This window comes from Lycium ferocissimum, chromosome 1 (assembly GCF_029784015.1).
Source record: "Lycium ferocissimum isolate CSIRO_LF1 chromosome 1, AGI_CSIRO_Lferr_CH_V1, whole genome shotgun sequence".
NCBI lineage: Eukaryota > Viridiplantae > Streptophyta > Magnoliopsida > Solanales > Solanaceae > Lycium > Lycium ferocissimum.
The window spans coordinates 65,837,413-65,859,503 of NC_081342.1; the positions used below are offsets into that span (position 1 = coordinate 65,837,413).

Genomic DNA, 22,091 nt, shown 5'->3' on the forward strand with positions numbered 1-22,091 from the left:
AAATCTTATGATGAAGCATAAAAGAATTTACCGTTATTAATTTACTCACTCATCTTTACAACTTCTATCAAATTAAAAACAATATTAAAATTTTGAATTTTTTAATTAATACAAAGTGTTCTCTCTATTTTAATTTGTTTGTCTTATTTTTCCTTTTAGTCTGTCTAAAAAAAATGACTCTTTCATTTTTTGGCAATCCCTTTTAATTCCAACTTTCCACATTGCATATTTAAAACCACAAGATATCATTTTGGTACATTCTAAATATCTTTTTTTGATTCAAAAATCATCTTTTTTTTTTCTTAAAAATTTCGTATCAAGTCAAACACCGACAAAAGAATTGAAACACAATAATAATAATAATAATAATAGTAATAATAATAATAGTAATAATAGTAATAGTAATAGTAATAATAGTAATAGTAATAAACCACAAGATATCATTTTGGTACATTCTAAATATCTTTAGTTTACGACCACAAGATTCAAAAATCATCTTTTTTTTCTTAAAAATTTAGTACCAAGTCAAACACGCAGACAAAAGAATTGAAACGTAATAATAATAATAATAATAATAATAGTAATAATAATAATAGTAATAATAGTAATAGTAATAGTAATAATAATAATAATAATAATAATAATAATAATAATAATAATAATAATAATAATAATAATAATAATAATAATAATAATAATAATAATAATAATAATAATAATAATAATAATAATAATAATAATAATAATAATAATAATAATAATAATAATAATAATAATAATAATAATAATAATAATAATAATAATAATAATAATAATAATAATAATAATAATAATAATAATAATAATAATAATAATAATAATAATAATAATAATAATAATAATAATAATAATAATAATAATAATAATAATAATAATAATAATAATAATAATAATAATAATAATAATAATAATAATAATAATAATAATAATAATAATAATAATAATAATAATAATAATAATAATAATAACAATAATAATAAAAATAAGAATAATAATAATAATAATAATAATAATGACGATGATGATGATGACGACGATATCGTACTTAATATTTTTGGAGCCTTTAATATTTGGGCAGCAATAATTTCATTAGCGTTACTATTTAACTGCCCCTGATGATCTTACGTCCTAGTTTATTTTCAATCTGCGGTACAATCTTGTGAGGGAATTAAGAGGAAACTTGTTGTTTGTTTAACATTAGCCTTATTTTGTGTTTTTCCACAGTCTTTCTGTAAGTTCCAATTAGATGGCTGAAATTGACTATTAAAAAACAAAACAATGAACACAACAAAAAATAATTTTGACAAAAGAAACTTATTTTCCATATGAGATAATAATTTTGACATAAAATTATTTATTTCTGCCACAACATTTGATTTTCTTTTTCATCTATCATTTAAGCAAATTCTTTCTTGATCCTTTATGGGTCACTGGTGGCCAGAGATAGCAATTACAAACATCTCCAAACTTTGTAGGCTCACAATGAGCCTCCTTAAATTTGGATCCATATTTTTTTATGCATGAATTTGTGCACGTAACTTCATCACATTTATAAATTATGATTTTGGTTTGACCTTCTACAAAGTTTCCTCCACTGACAAACATCATCAATAGAACCAAAGCAAAAACCATCCTTAGATTCATTTTTCTTCTTCTTTTTATATATTTGTAATATTGGGAATAATTGTAATGCTCTCTATAGAGAATTTGTTCCCTATTTATAGAGATAGTTTCTCCATTCTAAGGATAGAGATAAGTATTGAGATAATTAATTAACTACCACAAAATATGGACTTGTAGGAATCTTTTGAATGGGTTTCCGGTATGTTTATAATCTGAAATGTAGATCTAACTATATTTATAATCTGAATTGCAGATCTAGTTATGTTTATAATCTGAAATGCAGATCTAATTGCATAAAATTATTTTTATGGAAACAAGTTAAATATTTTTCTTATTCAAGCAGCGTCTATCAAAAGCAAGTTGGAAAGTTTTTTTCACATAATTTTGGCTGGTCATATAACACAGTCAAACTTCTTTATAACATCGCTAATATTTCACTCTATAACAGTTTTTAACCTAAACAGTAATTAATTTTTACTGTCCACCACTTCCGTTGCTAGCCATGTACTTTTATATACAAAAGAAACTAGTACTGCTTTGCCGTGATAAAGTCATATAAAAATAGGGTGAAAATCATTTATGTCCCCCAACTATACTTTAAAAATAAAACTCCTCCCTCACTTTTGAACAATAGACATTCTCCCTCCTTTATCCTAATTGACTTTTTTAAATGCCTATTTTACCCTTATATTATCAACTTTTGTCTTTTTTTTTTTTTACTTCTTTAAATCATGAATTTCATTTTTTGAATTTACGTAACAAATTTCTATAAGAAATAAATATTATCTTCTAAGCAAAGAAAAAGGTGAGAAATACTAATTGAGTATATAAGTTAATGATGTTCTATAATAAAATAAATTAGCAGAATAAACAAAAAATTAATTTTATTAAAAATAATCAAAACTTTGATATTTATTTATACACGTGAAAAATAACCGGTCATAATAACTTTGTAAATATATTTCTATGTAGGTAATGCAAATACAATAAAAAATAGAGGCAAATTTTTAAAAATAATTTATTTATATTGTAAATGAATATAATTTAAGAAATATTCCATTGCTGACAACCAAAACTTGTTTATTTTTATAAACAATAAAGACTAAGAGAGCAGTAAAACTTAAATATACATGCATATATACATACTTACAACATATAATATTGCAATAACAATCATGAAAAATAGCATTAGATTTTGTTACAAATACATAAAATTATTATTCTACTTATAATGTTAATGAACTTAAATAAGAATCTATAAATATCTGAATTTGAAATATATTATATACAATATAAAACGTACATAAATGAAGGATTGAAAAAAACAAGGGAGAAATAGTCATTGCATAGGATAAAGGGGGAGAATGTCTATTGTTTAAAGTTGAGGGGGGAGTTTGATTTCTAAAGCAAAGTTGGGGGTGAAAATGATTTTTACCCTATAATAATATAATCTCCAAGATAATTAATACCTCATCGGTCTCAATTTATGTGATATAGTTTGACTGGCCACAAAGTTTAAGAAATAGATGAAGACTTTTGAGTCTTGTAGTCTAAAACAAGCCAAAATATTTGTCGTTATAAATCATCTTGTTAAGCATAAAAGGTTAAATTTAGTATACTCACAAGGTTAAATTTGGTATACTCACAAGGTTAAATTTTTATAAATCATCTCGTTAAGCGTAAAATGTTAAATATAAAGTTAAATTGTGGCCAAATAAAGAAATGTATCATTCTTTTTTAAACGGACTAAAAGGAAAAATGTATCACATAAATTAAGACAGAGGGAGTAACGCATTTAGTATTCTAACCAGATATTCTAGATCTTTGATAAACCGCTTTCGACAAAGAAATATAACATCAATACGTACTATGATAATTAAATATTTTCACATTGAAAGATCTGCATATATTTGGACTCTTTCCGGATACAAGTTTTCCATCTTCTAAGGATCAAAGTGATTTATTAATAATGTATTAGCTTCTTTAATTTTTAATCAAAAAATACATTAAAACAAACCAGGTTGTTATAGAGGCGTTCGACTGCAGTTTATCGGTTAAAGGAAAAGTTAACATTAGGACATCACACTGGAAGGGAAAAGGCTCCAGTAGAGTTAACATGTTAAAGTTAACTCTTTAATTTTTATGCAATCATTCGAAAATTGCATCATGATTCATCCATGTTATGTAGAATTGTAATCGCCAATAATACATACCTTTGATATAAAACTGTAATGCGTAGGACTTTGCTTTCAATTTAGGAATTTAAAATAAACTATAATGTCAAGACCTAAATCTGGAGGGTCATGAATCATGATCGGCACTTGGCAACTACCAAGGGCTGTTTTTGGGCGAAGCAAATAATGTCAAAGCTTTAGGCCCCTCATTTTTCCAATAGGTTATCTTTCCCTTTTTTTTTTTTTTTTTAAGTATTATAAAGTACTTTGAGTACTTTTTGTCATTTAAAAAATAATTAACTAATTAACCGAAAAGAGCCTGTAAATCAGTTAGTCTTACAATAAAAATACTGAATCTATTTTTAGTATATGGACAAAAAAAGGACTTATAATTGATTTCTCTACAATACTTAATCTACTTCTACCTTTCTTTCTAAAGTATACTATAGTATAATTTTATAAATATTATAGTATCAGACTAATCAATCAAATTGCAACTTAAAGTTTTCGCAAAATGAATAAAAATTGATAATAGGATGACCAAAATCTTTTGATGAAGCATAAAAGAATTTACCGTTATTAATTTACTCACTCATCTGTACAGCCTCTATCAAATTAAAAATAATATTAAAAATTTGAATTTTTCAATTAATACAAAGTGTTCTCTCTGTTTTAATTTTGAGAATGACTCTTTCCTTTTTTGCAAGCCCTTATAATTCCAACTTTCCACACGGCATATTTAAGACCACAAGGTATCATTTCGGTACATTCTAAATATCTTTAGTTTAAAACCACAAGATTCAAAAATCATCTTTTTTTCTTAAAAACTTCATACCAAGTCAAAACTAGACAAAAGAATTAAAACGGAGGGAATACTTAATAATAATAATAATAATAATAATAATAATAATAATAATAATAATAATAATAATAATAATATTAATAATAATAACAATAATATATCGTACTTAATATTTTTGGAGCCTTTAATATTTGGGCAATAATTTCATTAGCGTTACTATTTAACTGCCCCTGATGATCTTACGTCCTAGTTTATTTTCAATCTACGGTACAATCTTGTGAGGGAATTAAGAGGAAACTTCTTGTTTGTTTAACATTAGCCTTATTCTGTGTTTTTCCTGAGCCTTTCTGTAAGTTTCAATTTAGATGGCTGAAATTGACTATTAAAAAACAAAACAATGAACATAATAGAAAATAATTCTCGCAAAAGAAACTTATTTTCCATACGAGATAATAATTTTGAAATAAAATTATTTATTTCTGCCATAACATTTGGTTTTCTTTTTCATCTATCATTTAAGCAAATTCTTTCTTGATCCTTTGTGGGTCACTGGTGGCCAGAGATAGCAATTACAAACATCTCCAAACTTTGTAGGCTCACAATGAGCCTCCTTCAATTTGGATCCATATTTTTTTATGCATGAATTTGTGCACGTAACTTCATCACATTTATAAATTATGATTTTGGTTTGACCTTCTACAAAGTTTCCTCCACTGACAAACATCATCAATTGAACCAAAGCAAAAACCATCCTTAGACTCATTTTTCTTCTTCTTTTTATATATTTCGTAATATTGGGGAAAGTTGTAATGCTCTCTATATTTATAGGGATAGTTTCTCCATTCTATGGATAGAATTGGGTCAACACATTTATTAAAAGTCATGGATAAATATCGATAGGATCGATTAATTAATTACTTACAGTTGTTTAAGATTACTACTCCTATAATAATCTTTGGATTCTATATTTTGAATGGACTTTCATATGTTTATAATGAAATCTAGATTTAGTTACTTAAAATTATTTTTATTGATTAACAGATTCTCAATATAAATATAGGGTCAACGTAAAAATTACTGGGTTCCAATAATCCGCACCCAATTACTTAGATCCGCCCCTGATGATACCTTGATTTTAGAAATTAAAAAAAATACTTAATACAATAAAATTAGTTACATTTAAAGCATAAACTAGTTTCAAAGATCCTTTTATTTGTATATGCTACTTGGAATTCTCTAGAAAGATTAAAAGTTGTGTGCCAAATATAGTAGGAAAAAGACGTCTGTACTATTATACGTGTTGACTTTCTTTATTAACTTTCTTTTCCTTGTTTGGTAATTAGCAATTTCTTTTCATTTATTTTTTTGTTATCCATATCCTACTTTTTCTTTGGGGGTTTTGCTGTGATTTCCTTAGAAGTGATAGACTTTAAAAGTGGTCCAACATAAAACTATTTTGAATTAAGCTTTACTTATACAATCTAGGGACCAATCTTATTAATATTGCTTAGTACTGAATCTTTAGAATTAACTAAAATTAGGCAGTTGAAGAAATACAAGTGCAATTGAATCTTTATATTTCTTCTGGAGGATCATGCTAGATTATAAATTGATGATTGAGACTTCGTATTTCAATCGATATATAGAGACTAAGGGAGGATCAAACTTGAGAAAGAAAAATATAGGAAAATTATTCAAAGGAATAGGGTGGGCGTTCTGGCCATCGGATTGGATATGAAATTTTCAGTTTGGATATTCGATTTTTTGGATTGAAGAAATTACAATCCAAATCCAATCCAAATAAGTTCGGATTGGATTGGATATTTTAAGTTCGGTTTCGGATTATTCGGTTTGAATATTTCGGAGTTTCGGATTTGACTCTTGAGACTTAAGGCAAACTTATTAGGAACGAAATTCATGTGTTAGTTCCATAGAGGTAAATCTAAATCATAATTGCTCAATAAAAAAAAGCCTTCCAGTTCAAATTAGGATTAACAAATCCAAGTCATGTCCAACATAGTAAATCCATACCAAATAAAAGCATTCTGGAAAAGTGGAAATGAATAAAATAAAATCTAAGTAGTCATATGGAAAAACAACTAAGAACTTTGTCATGGGTGACACTAACGTGAGACTTTTGAGACTTGAGAAGTAAGAAGCCCTATATTATATTTGATTTAGTAGAGAATTATATATTGGACTTAATATTTTAATGGGTAGGGCCTTAAATACTAATCTATTGGACCTTTAGAAACTAGATTTATTAGTATTCGACACATATGATATACGTTGGGCTAGATATAAGGTATAAAAATTTCGAATTTTCGGATATCCAAAAATCCGTAGTACTAAATCCATATCCAATCCGAAATCCATAAATTTTAAAAATAAAATCCGAAGTCCAATCCATAATCCAAATATCCAAATCAAATATTTAAAAAGTTCGGATTTCGGTTTGAATTTCGGGTTGGCCCAAACTATGCCCACCCTACAAAGGAATAGGAATTTAGGTAAATTAACAAAAGAGTCCGTGGAGTAAAATATAATTACCTCATAAATACCCATTGAAAAGTTATTTACAAAAATGCCGTTAAGTATGTATGTTGTATGCCGTCGGGTATACAATTCACATGTTATAGTACCTTAGTAATAAACAATTCAATGTAATTTAACTATTTTGATTGTTGTATATCGTCAAATACACAATTATGTAAGTTGTATAGCCCGACGGTATATAAACTTAGAAAAAAAAATTATTTAATTTTGAAATGGGTAAAGATAAATATTTATTTACTCTACTTGAATATTCAGTTAAAATTCATTGGATGATTTTTCAAGGATTAGGACTTGGAAATCTTTAAGACCTTAAGAAAGATACTGCCTTCAATATTGTTTATATGTGAAATACATCTGAATTTTTATGATTAATTAATTAAAGTTATTTCTCTCTATCTTTCTTTCTTTATTTGTAAAATATATATATATATATATATATATATATATATATATATATATATATATATATATATATATATATATATATATAGAGTTATTGTGTCAATTCTACCATGACAAACTATAATGAAATATTAGTAATATAGAGTAATAATTACTAAAGCTGAATAAGATTATCATGTAACTTGTCAGTAAATTTCATTTAAACACTCAAATTATGGTATGTTCCATTGAGCACATAAACACATGATAAACTTATCGATTTAGTGTATAATTTTGCAACTCCACTTGAAAGTCCTTACGTGTGATTTATCAAATCTTGCCCTTGCACTGACTAAACTAAATGAGTGGTTTGCCTTTGATGGACTATTCTTGACTTTTCTGTATTAATTAAAGTTTTATATGCTATCAGTGTAAATATTTTTAACAGTATCAGATCATTTAAAATATGTTTATAGAAATTTCTTTTTAATATATGAGATTTGAATTTTTTTTTTTAAAATATGTTACCTACTATAACATATAATAATGACCTATTGATACAAAAGTTCTTTATATACTAATAGCAATGTATATTACTTCAACCTTTTTCTATATAATTCATGGCTCTTGGTATGCTCAAAAAATGAAAAGTGACAAAATGGTGGGTTTTGAGGGAGGAAGCAATGACAAAACTGTCAAGATTTTCATCTTATTCTTCACTGTTGCTATATGTTGCCTTGTTCTTTATCACTCAAATACATACCATTTAGAATTCTTACCAAATTCATACAATAACTCCATTTTTTCTTCGTCTTCTCAAGATCTAAAGCAAGGTGATTTAATCCCTCCATCAACTGATCGTGAGTCTTATGCAAGGAGTAATTATTCTTCTTTATCAACTAATAACTCCATTACTGGGAAGAAGAGCACTAGACGAGAAAGTAATCTAACTTCAAAGGTGAGTTATCTGTTTCTCCTTAATTTCTATGAGATAATTGTAGGTAGGGATGATAAAATTGGCTCATGAAAACATGATTCATCCAACTCTTTTAAGTTTGTGCGGGTTAATGACCCGCCTTCTTATTAAAGGGCAAAGTGCACGGATATCCTATTTTTGAATTTTTTTGCACGTATATCTACTTCAGGATAACTTCAGACAACTTCGTACATTGTGTCTGAAGTTTCATTTAACTTAAGTTTAGTCTGAATTTCAGCCATATGTGACTGAGCTCAGTCATTTTTACCCGACATCAACGATTTTTGCTTGAATTTCAGCTATATGTGTATGAACTTCAGACAAAAATGGCTGAAGTCATGCAAGAATGACTAAATTAAGTCCGCCCATTTTTGCCTTAATTTCGTGCAATAATGACTGAATTTTAGCCATGTCTGAAGTTTGATTTTGTGAAACCTAACTTCAAGACACCGCAGGTTGAAGTGAGTATATGTACAAAAAAAATTAAAATGGAGATACATGTTAAATGACGATGTGAAAACAAGCTACCCCATAAAAAATTTACTTTGTTAACTCAGGCTATTCTAACCCATCAAAAGTATATGGTAATAGCTTAAACTATTTTTACACAATGATATATATAAGTTAAATCTTTCTGTTCAGTATACAGTGTGATAACATAATAACATAAATTTGATTAGCCCAGACTTATTATTTCATCCTTTTTTTAGAAAGTTTCTTCCTAATTATTTCTATTCATTACCTAATTAATTAATTTTGTGGACATTTTCAGAAGCAGAAAAAAAAATTAAAGAAAGTGCTAAAAGAGGCAGCCATGGCAGACAAAACAGTGATCATAACAGCTCTAAATGCAGCATGGACAGCTCCAAACTCCATTTTTGATATTTTCTTGGAGAGTTTTAGAATTGGAAACAATACAAAATCTCTGTTGAAGAATTTATTAGTTATAGCTTTGGACAAAACTGCATATTCTCGTTGTTTGGAGATTCACACACATTGCTATGCATTAATCACGAAAGGTGTTGATTTCTCTGGGGAAAAACAATATATGAGTGATGATTATTTGAAGATGATGTGGAGGAGAACTGATTTTCTAAGAATTGTTCTCCAAATGGGATATAGCTTCATCTTTACGGTAAGCTTCTTTGGGTTAATTAATTCGTACACATAGACAATGTAAAAGATGTTTAAATTATCAGGTTACATGTTTTTGGTTGTAGTAAATAACCACTTGTTTTATTTTGAAAAGTGTTTTTTGTTATAATAATTTGGAGAATAATAGCTTGTGTTAGGCTAATCAATCTAAAAAGTACTTTGCCATACAGAGAATAGTAGTTTGTTTTAGGCAAATGTTCAACACAACTTTTTCAAAGAAAAACCTAAGTGTTTTTCAACTTTAAAAGACATTTCTTGCTACTACTCAAGAATACTTCTTTTTTTTTTTCCCCTAAAAGTTTGGCGTAATTTTATTTTTCTCCATCTCAATTTATGTAGCGCAGAGTTAAAGAAGACAAGACTTTTGAATTTTATGGTTTAAAACAAGTCATAAATGTTTGTACGATTATAAATCATCTCATTTAAGATAAAGTAAGAAATTTAAAGTTAAATTGTTTCTAAATAAGAAAGTATGATATTATTTTTCGCATAGATCGACTAAAATAGAAAGTATGGCTGATAAATGAAAATAAAGGGAATAAACACTTTTAGCTTCCCAAAAATTTGACTAAACAAAAATGAAAACAATTACTATAAACAAGTGCAGTTTGTATCCATCGCTCAAGTTCTCTTAGTTGATTTGAAGAACTTACTTTCTTTCTTTGTTTTGTTATTTTAGGATGCAGATATATTATGGTTTCGACAACCATTTGCACATTTTTATTCACATGTTGATTTTCAAATTGCTTGTGATCATTACATGTACGATTCACTCAACCTAGATAACTATCCAAATGGAGGGTTTAAACACGTGAAATCAAATAATCGGACAATCCAATTCTACAAGTTTTGGTACAAATCAAGAAAAATTTATCCAGAAACGAATGAACAAGATGTGCTCAACCTAATCAAATATGATCCATTTATCAAGAAAATTGGATTGAAAATAAGGTTCTTAGACACTGCTTATTTTGGAGGATTTTGTGAACCTAGTAAAGATCTTAATTATGTGTGCACAATGCATGCAAATTGTTGTATTGGTCTTGATAACAAAATACATGATTTAAGAATGGCCATTGATGATTGGAAAAATTATATGGATTTGTCAAGTGGTGAAAGGAAGTCAAAGAATCATACTTGGACTGTTCCAAGAATATGTGGATAATGATGATCATCTGATCAATGAACAACCTTTTTCTTGTAAATGTAAATATTACTACCTTTTATTTCTTCTTTTGTTTCAATTTCTCAATTATTTTTTCTTTGTACTACCCGTGAAAGCATTTATGATAATTCAGAATTAAATAACCCTGTATAGTCTTTAATCTCTTTTTGTTTTTTATGTCATATTTGATAGTACATGCTTTGGGGCCTTTAATTTGAAGTAATACTTGCATAAGGTCCATTTTTCCATTCCCAAGAAAAAAAATTATCTTCTACATGATTATTCATTCAGTGTTTCAAAGAACTCTTAACTTAGATAATTAACATTGTCTAGGATTTAAGGTTTAGAATATAAGTACCATAAATAGCAAATGAACTTGTACGAAGAAGAAAAGACTCTGGTAATAAAACAAACGGGTCAATTTCATGGATAATCGCTTAAAATTCATTTTACTCCGCTGAAATTATTAAGCTCATTCAACGTACTAAACGATTTTCAGTCGGACGAAATATAATATATTAATATTATGACTATAATAATGCTCAACGTGTTGAAAACATTTTAAAATGAGAAAAATTCTCTGTTTAGTATGGCAAAAATATTTTCTAGAAAGTAAGTTATAACTTCCAGTCAATCGAAACACGCCCCAAGTATAAAAAATTTCCCTAACTGGTGTGGAATTGAGATTTTTGTATTTTGGGGAACTTACCAATATGTATAGTTTGGTCAATCTTATTTATTAATATGGCTAAAAGATACAAAATCTATACATCGATTATGTATATCATATGTATAATATATGTATATTATACATATAAATATACAAAATATATATATTTGACTATATTTTGTAAACTAGATCACATGGGGCTGTAATTTTCCTTCATATTTCCTAGACTTCCTTTTCTTTTCTTCCTTTAAAGTAGTTAAGTCCAAAATTTGATTTTTGGCGCCTATCGTTTCTGTCATTGGAAACATTAACTGCGATATTAACCGCGATGATCCAATTCCAAACACTTCTTCCGTCACAGACACCGGGAAAGAGCACGTCACCTAAGCTAAATCCACAAAGGAAAACTTAATAGTTCCTGAGAAGAAGGATGTTCAAGTAGTTAAGGGTATCAAATAAACAAGTCAACCCACATTGTTTATAATCATATATATTATCTTCATAAGTTTAACTATCTTTTAAAAAAAAAAAAAATAGGGGGTAGGGGAAAGGAAATTGGGGGACGTGATTACAAGGTAGGGATCGAATCCTCACCAACAAGGTGAAAATTTAGGTAGCCAACCAACTGAGCTACTAAGAAAGTTTAACTATCAAGTTGCTAAAATAGGAAGGATTCTATATCAAGTTGCTGAAATAGAATCATCCTTTATCAGCTTGAACTTGCACTAATTTTCTTTCAATTTTGTTATATACCTAATATATGTTTTAACAATATATATAGTTTTTACTAATTGATACGGGATGCACATGCGACACACGAGATGCACGTGCAACTTACAACATGCATGTCGCATGCAGATTTAACTTGTCATTCCTTCTTCAGGAGGAACTTCATTTGTTTTCCTTGTGCTTTGAAATTATTAATTGCAAATTCTGTTTACGTTTCTTCTCTACTATTTCTTACAATTAGCACTTGATAGCTTTAGGATTACAATACTAGGTTCTCACGGCATTCTTACGCATGGGACGCCACAAGGTGCTGATCCATGCACTGCCAGAGGTCCTACATCAATTTCTCTTCCTCCAGGTAAATATGATATGTGAGATGGTCCGTTGTAAAATCAAGTAATTAAGTGGAATGGGCAGAGGGGCGAGCCCATTATTCATCGAGTTTTTCACTGTGTGCCACTGTCCTAAAAGATTTCTTGGTTATTAAAAGAATGCCTTAAGAGTTAACAGCATTACATTATAGTTTAGCTATTTTTCTTATACATGTGCTTCAAGCATTAAGCAGCAGTGTGATTTATTGAGAGTGTTTCTTGATGACATGTTCAGTTGGGTCTGTAGCTCTTCTATATCTTTTCCTTCTAGTCTCTTCCGGTTTTCTTTTCTTTCTTGTGGTTCATGGTAACATCTCATCTGCAATCTTTTTAGCGGAAAACCAAAATAAGAAGAAGTATTCATAATTTCCTTTGCAACTGTCTGTGTACTGCTACTGCTGGCGCTACTGTATTTCTAGGTTGTTTCCTCTACAAGAGACGGGTTAAAAATTATTGCAGCGGCCTCACGGTGGATGTTGGTACAGGTCGTCGTCGAGAACCATTGTTGAAATTAGATTTTGAAGTTATTTTTATTATCTCCATCCTTTTGAATTCCTTGCATCGAATCCTTTTGTTTGGATATTCAAATTCTTAATTTCAGGTGTATCCATTGTGATGTTCATGGAGATTTTCCTTATTTTTCTGAGGATATCATCGAAAAGGTGGAGGCTTTGAATGAAGAAAATATAATTGGTTTTGAGGGATTTGCTACCGTTTACAAGCTTGTGATAGACCATGGCAACATGTTTGCTCTTAAAAGAATTATTGAGATGAGCGAGGGATTTGATAGATTTCTTGAGAGATTTGCCTTACTCTTCTGAGGATATCATCGAAAAGGAGGCTTTGAATGAACAAAATACAATTGGTTTTGGGCAATTTGCTATCGTTTACAAGCTTGTGATGGACGATGGCAACATGTTTGCTCTAAAAAGAATTATTGAGATGAGCAAGGGATTTGATAGATTTTTTTAAGAGATTTTTCTTACTCTTTTGAGGATATCATCGAAAAAGCGGAGGCTTTAAATGAAGAAAATATAATTGGTTTTGGAATTTTTGCTACCGTTTACAGGTTTGTGATGGACGATGGCAAAGTGTTTGCTCTAAAAAGAATTATTGAGATGGGCGAGGGATTTGATAGATTTTTTGAGAGATTTGCCTTACTTTTCTGAGGATATCATCGAAAAGGCAGAGGCTTTGAATGAAGAAAATATAATTGGTTTGGGGAGAATTTACTAACGTTTACAAGCTTGTGATGGACGATGACAACGTGTTTTCTCTTAAAAGAATTGTTGAGATGAGCGACGGATTTGACAGATTTTTTGAGAGATTTGTCTTACTCTTTTGAGGCTATCATCGAAAAGGCGGAGACTTTAAATGAAGAAAATATAATTGGTTTTGAGGGATTTGCTACCATTTACAAGCTTGTGATGGACGATGGCAATGTGTTTTCTCTGAAAAGAACTATTGAGATGAGCGAGAGATTTGACAAATCTTTTGAGAGAGTTGTCTTACTCTTCTGAGGATATCATCGAAAATGCGGACGCTTTGAATGAAGATAATATAATTGGTTTTGGGGGATTGGCTATCGTTTACAAGCTTGTGATGGATGATGGCAACGTGTTTGATCTGAAAAGAATTGTTGAGATGAGTGAGAGATTTGATAGATTTTTTGAGATATTTGCCTTACTCTTCTGAGGATATCATCGAAAAGGCAGAGACTTTGAATGCAGAAAATATAATTGGTTTTGGGGGATTTGCTACCGTTTACAAGCTTGTGATGGATGATGGCAACGTGCTTGCTCTGAAATGAATTATTGAGATGAACGAGGGATTTGATAGATTTTTTTTAGAGAGAGCTATAAATTCTTGAAAGCATAAAACACTGTTACCTGGTAAATCTGCGAGTGCGATTCTCCAACATTAAGTTGTTGATATATGACTTCTTATCTGGAGGTAGCTTAGATGAAGTTCTTTATCAGCTTGAGCTTACACTAATGTCCTTTTAATTTTGTTATATACCAAGTACATATTTTAACAATATATAATTTTTAGGGAAAAGGACACTGTGTGTCCACTCAACCAAGCTAATCCCACATTTGACCACTGTTTGGGCTTAATCCCACCAGGAGTCCAGTCGGCCCAAATTAATGCCAAAATATGGCCGGCCGGCCCAAAATAATAATGCCAATTTGGCCCCCAACAACAAGCGCTTAAAAAAAAAAAAAAGGACTTTTCGGTCACCACAAAAAAGTCGCCACTAAAGAAAACTGCTTTAGAGAAAAATCGAGTTTTTAGTGGCAATTAAAAAAGTCGCCACTAAAGGTTAAATATCCCAAAACATGTATAATATGTGTATATTTAGTAAGAAATATCCCAAAATATGTATAATATGTGTATATTTAGTAAGTATATACAAGAATGATACAGTTTGTTTATATACATATGCTGGAATTAATTATACACTTTATATACAAGAATGATGCAGTTTATATACATATGCTGGAATTAATTATACGCTTTATATACAAGACTGATACAGTTTATATACACATGTTGAAATTATATATACACTTTCTATACAAAAATGATACATATTAATACAAAAACGATACAATTTTCTATTCTATAATACACATTATATACACAAATGATACATATTATATAAAAAAAAAAAATACATACCTTAGTGATTCATATTTTATACAGTTTCTATACATTAGAGATAGGTACTGATACATATTTTTATACAAAAATGATACATATTATATACAAAAGTCGCCTCAGAGTTTTTTGGGATATTTCTTACTAAATATACACATATTATACATGGTTTGGGACGTTTAACCTTTAGTGGCGACTTTTTTAATCGCCACTAAAAAGCCTGATTTTTCTGTAACAGCCCTTTAGTGTTTTTTTAAAGCTCCTGGGCTTTTAGTGGTGACTTTTTAAATCTTAGTCGCCACACAAGACTTGCTACAGATTTTGGCTAGCGGATGCAAATAGTTTATGGGCTAATTTTTGGGTTTGGGAATAGATGGGCCAGCAAGTGGGATTATTTATGGCCCAGCAGCCATTTGTGTCCTTTCCCTTAATTTTTACTAGTTGACACAGAATGCACGTGCGATGCACAAGATGCACGCGCGACGTAGGTGCATGCATATTTAACTTTCCATCCCTTCTTCAGAAGGAATTTCATTTGTTTTTCTTGTGCTTTGACATTATTAATTGAATATTCTTTTTACGTTTTGTCTCTGCTACTTCATGTTACGGTTCACCTTTACACTGTATATAAAAGCTTCACATGAGTTGGCTCGTATAAGAAAAATAACTTGTCTTTTTGTCATGAAAAACATAGTCGCCACGTAATTTTGTTAGGAAATCATTTTTAAAGGTGTTTATGAAAACCTTTTTAATATTAAAGAACGGTAAGAATACTGGTGATCCCCGAAAAAAGTGTTAGGCACCTCGGAAGGGATCCATAAAATGCGGTTGCCCTACGAATCTAACATTTTATGGCTAAAAGTGTATAGCTTGTTTCAAAAGAGGATTTTGAGAATGATTTTGTTTTAGAAATCATTTCTTGCAGTTTGTTTGCAAAACGACTTGTTATTCCTTTTATAATAATGTCCATGAGTTCTAGACTTTGAATTAAATATATAATTTAACATCTTAGACTTTTCATGAATTTCATTGATGCATATGACAGTCCAAAATTATTTAATAAGTATTGGGCTTTAGCCCATTTTGAAAAATCTGGAAGCGCCGTTCAGGAGGCTTAGAGTCTGTTTGGATTGACTTATAAGTTGATGAAAACAGCTTATAAGTTGCTTTTAGTTTTTTTGAGTGTTTGGCTGGCTAACTTATAAGCCATTTTGTGCTAAAAATAAGCCTAAAAAATAATTGAATTCGTTTGGCAAGTTTATCTAAAGCGACATTATAAGTTCGTTTTCGGCCTTATAATTCGCTTTTTTAAGCCCATGCAAACAGGCTCTTAGCCTGTTTTTTGAAAAATTGTTTCTTCCTTCTTAATAAAAACGTCATTTTTACTTCATCAGTTTCCTTTTAAATGTCACTGGAATTGCTTGACCTTTAACCCATTCTGGAGGAAAGTTTGCTTTGGTTTAAAATGTCGCGTATGATATAAAAACTAGTATAAGACTATTTTTCAACATTTAGCAACTGCTTCTCACGTCTCTGCCTTAAGGATTCAACTAGATTAAAAAAAAAAAAAGCAAAAGTAGAAAGTTAGTCAATTATTAAACAGATACAAAATAAAATATATGAGAAATAATTAAAGTATCAAACATTGGGCTTTTGGCCCGTTTCTGCCTCTTGTGGGCTGCTGTTGAGCGTACAATTGGGCTGCGGGCCCACTCCCTTTTATTTGTTCGTCTGAAGGGAATGGGCTTGACTCGAAGAGATAATATTAGGGAAATATTATGTTAGTTATGGCTCAAACACAGAATATGCTGGAGGAAAGATGAGTCCATTGGACTCGCTCAAGAAAGTTCATGCATAAAAATATAGAAAAGGCTTAGAATGATACAAAATCATATAATCAATAACAATTATCAGATTACTTGAATGAAACTGTATTAATAAATTGTTTCTTTACCAAAGAGGGTTTAAGACCTCACAGTTACATTCAAACCATAACTTAAAAGAAAAAGCAGGCCAAGCTAGACCCAAATGAACTTCAAAACATCGCACAGGATATCCAGTTTGAAGCAAAGTAGTTTTTTCAGACTTTGAACAAGTGATATAGTTTTTTTTTTTTTTGGTAATTTACTGGTGATATAGTGTACTAAAATGAGCTGCTTATAAGTGACATATTAAGAAATATGAGTAGCATCTTGTAAATTATGTAGAGTCTATCTGTGAATGTATAAATCAGCTAAAGATTCAATTGAGGGATATTTTTCTATATCTTCCAACTGTTTAATTTGGAAGAGTTCACAATCAGTCAAATAATCACATTTTCTTTTGAAAGACAAAGTGGAATAAATTTAGAGTCCTTAAAATCACATCGAGGAAAAGGTTACTGGAAATTAAATTCGATAATGCACAAACCATAATATTGTTTTCCGGTGAAATCGGGTTTAACCAAAAAATCAGTTAGAGATTTGTTTTTATAGGGTTAGTTTAAAGACAAGTGGGACGTATCTAACCCCGAGAACTCGGAGTAGTTTGGATCGTGATAGAGTTTAACAAACAACAAAGATTGTATGATAAGATTTAAATAGCTAAAAATGACTAAAAAGTGATAATTCCGTGTATATTGCTTAAAAAATAACAATGGGTTGCAAATGGTGAGAGCAAGAGAGTGAAAAAAATGAATTTGTCTTCCTTCCACCCTAAGTTATCTTATATAAACCAAAGCAAGACTTTTCAAACCCCATAGTACATGTGATGTGACCTTTCTGTCACCCTAACGTGTATGCTTAGAGCGGCGCTCTGATCAAGGGTTGTTGACGTGACGCGGGTTGGTGAGAATGGGAACCAACTGGACAGACCCCGTGGTCGTGACCGGGCCCGGATGCGCTTTTACCCCCATAAAAATAGTCGCCCGCTTTCCGAGTTTTTCATAGCATGATCCCGGGAAGTGGAAGAGCCTATACGTACTCAAAACTTTTTACGGGAATCAAAACGTAGCCTTTTTTCCCACGATCAGACGATTTGTCAGGTCGGCATTTAATGCATCCAGTCACTCATTCGGCAGCGTTTGATAAGTCATGGATTTTCAGGCTTTCTACATCCACTACTTATGCTTTTTAGGAGTCATTTCAAGTATTTTTCTCTATTTCTATTATGTTTTTATGTGTTTACAGGTTTTGTGAGTTCGAGGGCATAAAGGGAAAAAATTGGCAAAAAAAAAGGAGAAAAAATGATGAAAATGCGGCTAGGCACCGCATATTTGAGATGCGGTCGCAGGTCGTGTTGCACAAATCAAGAGAGAATTTGCCAAAATATAACAAGATGTGACGTAAGATGCGGCACCGCAAACTCCAAAATGCGGTCGCATACTCCAGATCTGAGCAACTAGTGAATCAGACAAAGTGCACCAGAATGTGGAGTACATGCGACACCGCAAACTCCAGATGCGGTTGCATACTCTTATTGCGACTGCATACTTTGTGCCGCATGTCGTCATTTAGGCAATTTTTATACTTTTTATTCTCTCTCTTTAAATACTCGAGCCTAGGTTTTTGTGAACATTATTGAATATTCCTTGGACAGACTTTATTGTTGTCTTTTAGCCATTAGTGCCATTGAATAGTGGTGGTTGCAAGCTTTTAAGGAAAATCTTCTTCCTTTTTGTCATCTTCTTCCATTAATCATTGTAAGCTTTATGAATATTTTCTTTAAACCCCATCTAATAGCTTGAGCTAGAGATAGGAAAGCCAACTTGAAATAAAATGGGCGTTCACATTTTCTACATTCTAAGGCTTGAGAAAGCTTAGTAATGACATTTATCAATTTGGTTGAGAGACTTTTGATAAATCTAAGTAGCCCATGTTTAATTACATCTAGACACATAGATGATATGATTTGATACCCAATTGCATTACTTTCCATTGGAACCACAACCTTAGTCCTTTTACCAATAGATTATCTTCTTAACAACAATTAGCGATAAATTAAGTTAATAACCCTCAAACCAATCATTATTATATCCCCTTTCCTAGAAATATAGACTAATAGTCGAGCGTTACACTTAGCAAGTATATTTTTTCATTGTATTCTATGTGGGATTTGACCCCAACCTTGTTGGTTCTATATTTGACGACGACCGCCTACTCCTATTTTAAAAGGTGTAATTTGGGCGTATTAAATTTTGGCGCTATTGCTCGGGAATACAGTCTAAAAATTTACCATTTAGTGTAAAACTCTACTTTTAGTCTTTATTTCTTCTCTTACTTTTTGTTGTTGTTCCTGTTGCGCAAGTAAAATGGCTGACGAACCTACAGATGAGGTGGTGGGGAAGACCAGCTATGCAGCAACTATTCAACCCCCCCCCCCCCACACACACACACTCTTCTAGGAAATGCAAGTTTCCATGTCAACAATACAATGTTACACTTGCTCAACACTAAGGTCTTATTCGCCGGTCTACCCAATGATGACTCGAATAGGCACCTTAAGAACTTTCTTGGGGTGTGCACCACAAACTTGCATCCAGGCGTGTCAAGCGAAGCAGTCAAATTGAGGCTTTTCTCGTACTTCCTTATGGGGGAGGCCACGACATGGTTAGATTATCACCCATCCGGCTCCATCACTACTTGGGCGGAGTTGACCAAAGTTTTCCTCAAAAAGTTCTTCCCTCCATCTCGGATGTTGCAACTCTGTGACGAAATTCACAACTTTCGTCAACTTCCTAATGAGGTTATCCATGAAGCTTGGACTCGGTTCAAGAAGAAAGTTAAAAGTTGTCCAAAGCATAGGTTGCCCGACAGTGTGCTTCTCCAAACCTTCTACTGATCATTGAATTAAGTCAACAAGTCAGTGGCGAATAATATTGCGGAAGGGTCCGTCATGGAAAATTCCTATGATGTTGTGAGTGCTTTGTTAGATAAATTGATTGAGACTAATGAAGCGTGGCATGCTAGGGAATTAGAAGTAGGTGGAGGAAGTTATTCTAAAATCTTGGTGGAGGAAGTTATTCTAAAATCTTGCTCTCTCGTGAGACAATAAAGAAGGAAGAAGAAAGAGATGAGACAATGGCAAAATTAGTCACTCAAATGGAGCTTCTTACTAAGCATGTGTTGGGTGGAAGTAGCAAAAAGGTGAATGCGGTAGGATCTTGTGAAGGGGGTCCTCAAGATGAGTATTGCTTCCAAATGTATGATGAGGAGGCTAATTATGTCAACAATCAAGGGATGAGTTCCCGGCTTAACTACCAAGGTCCTAATTAAGGATCTTGGCGGCAAGGTCAAGGGAATCAAGGTTGGAACAAGGAGCAAGGAAGCTCAAATTGGAAAGACAATAGAGATAATAACCAAGGTGGTTATAACAATAACTACAACAATCATCGAAGCTCAACTCCATATGTCCCGCCCGAAGGAAATAAACAAATCTCAAGCCAACCTCCCCACTAGTGATCCCGCTAGTTCAAAAGTGGAAGATATGTTGTCACAAGTGTTGAAGAAAGTTGAGTCGACCGACGCCTTTTGCAAAGAAACAAGAGATGAAATGAAAAGCTTGGGGAAAGTTGGGTTCTCTTCTACTTAGTGAGCGATTAGAATCATAGCTTGGCCGAATCTCACATTTATATAAATCGAAAGACAAAAGGGCACGCTCCCCAGTGATACAATTAAACTCGAAGAATGATGGTGATCATAAATGCCATGCAATCACTATTAGGAGTGGCAAGACAATTGGGGGAGAGACATTGGTGAAAGAAATTTGGGGTTTTTAGATAAGAAAATTGTTGGGAAAACCCCGGGGTTTTTGAAAGAACCCTCCAAAGAAAAAGCGGGGTAATTGAAAAGCCCATAATTGAAGAAGTACCGAAAAAAGATAAAAACTTCAAAAAGGGAAGGAAAACGGAAAAGGGGGTGCCAAGGGCTTTTCCGCCCGTTCCAAAATCTCATCCTTTTCCCCAAAGTTCCGAAAAGGTTTTCGAAAAGTTTTTAAATTTTAAAGGGGAAAATTTAAAGAACTTTCAATCAATATCCCTTTGGTGGAAGACTTGAACAAATTTGGGGAAAGTAAAATTCAGAAAAGGGCCCCGAACCCAAAAAGGGACATTTTTAGTTTTGAAAAGTTGGGGGTTCCTCATTGAACTCATTAAAAAGCCCTTGGGTTAAAAAAAGGAAGATCCGGGGGCTTTCACCATTCCCCACCCATTTGGGGGGTACAAAAAAGGCCCAGGGGATTTGGGGGCAGCATCAACTTGATCCACTTGCTATCTTTAACAAAGGGTTTGGGGCCCCCCGACCCCAAAAAAGAGGTTACTAAGGGAGATAGCTAAAAAACCCTTTTAAATTGGGATAAAAGCGGGCGTTGTCAAATATAGTAAAATAAGGTTGGGCGAATCCCCCGGGGAAGTGGGTGAAAAGGTTAGTAAAGTCATAGGAGCTAAATTTAGGTCTAATGTCTTAATTTGATGATTTTTTGGGAAAAGTTGGTTTTTTTTTGACTAATTCTTCTTTAAATTTCTTTTGGGGGTAATTTAGGTAAAAAAACTAAGGTTGTATTCCCGTTAATAGAGTGTATGATCAGGGTATTGATCTTGATATACTTTTAATGGATCATTATATGAAGTGCACTTAATCTCTATAGAATATCTTATTTCCTTTTAAAAAATAAAGATTATCTCTTTCTATGATTTTCCCAAAATATAAGAAAGTAACTATTAAGAACGATTAATTATGCCAAGTAAATTCTTCTAATTCCTAAGTGAATTTTTTAACAAAGTTTAAAGCTTTGAGTCCTTGTTAAAATTTTTTT

The 22,091-nt window shown here is 31.3% G+C and overlaps 1 protein-coding gene across 1 annotated transcript; it reads left to right on the forward strand.

Annotated features, from left to right (window-relative positions):
• Positions 1–8,233: 8,233 nt before the first annotated feature.
• Positions 8,234–11,008, forward strand: LOC132066484 (uncharacterized protein At4g15970-like). Its single transcript, XM_059459791.1, has 3 exons — positions 8,234–8,533; positions 9,324–9,686; positions 10,386–11,008. Exons 1-3 carry the CDS (start codon positions 8,234–8,236, stop codon positions 10,869–10,871), a joined length of 1,149 nt encoding a protein of 382 aa, XP_059315774.1. The 3' UTR covers positions 10,872–11,008.
• The last annotated feature ends 11,083 nt before the right edge of the window (positions 11,009–22,091 follow it).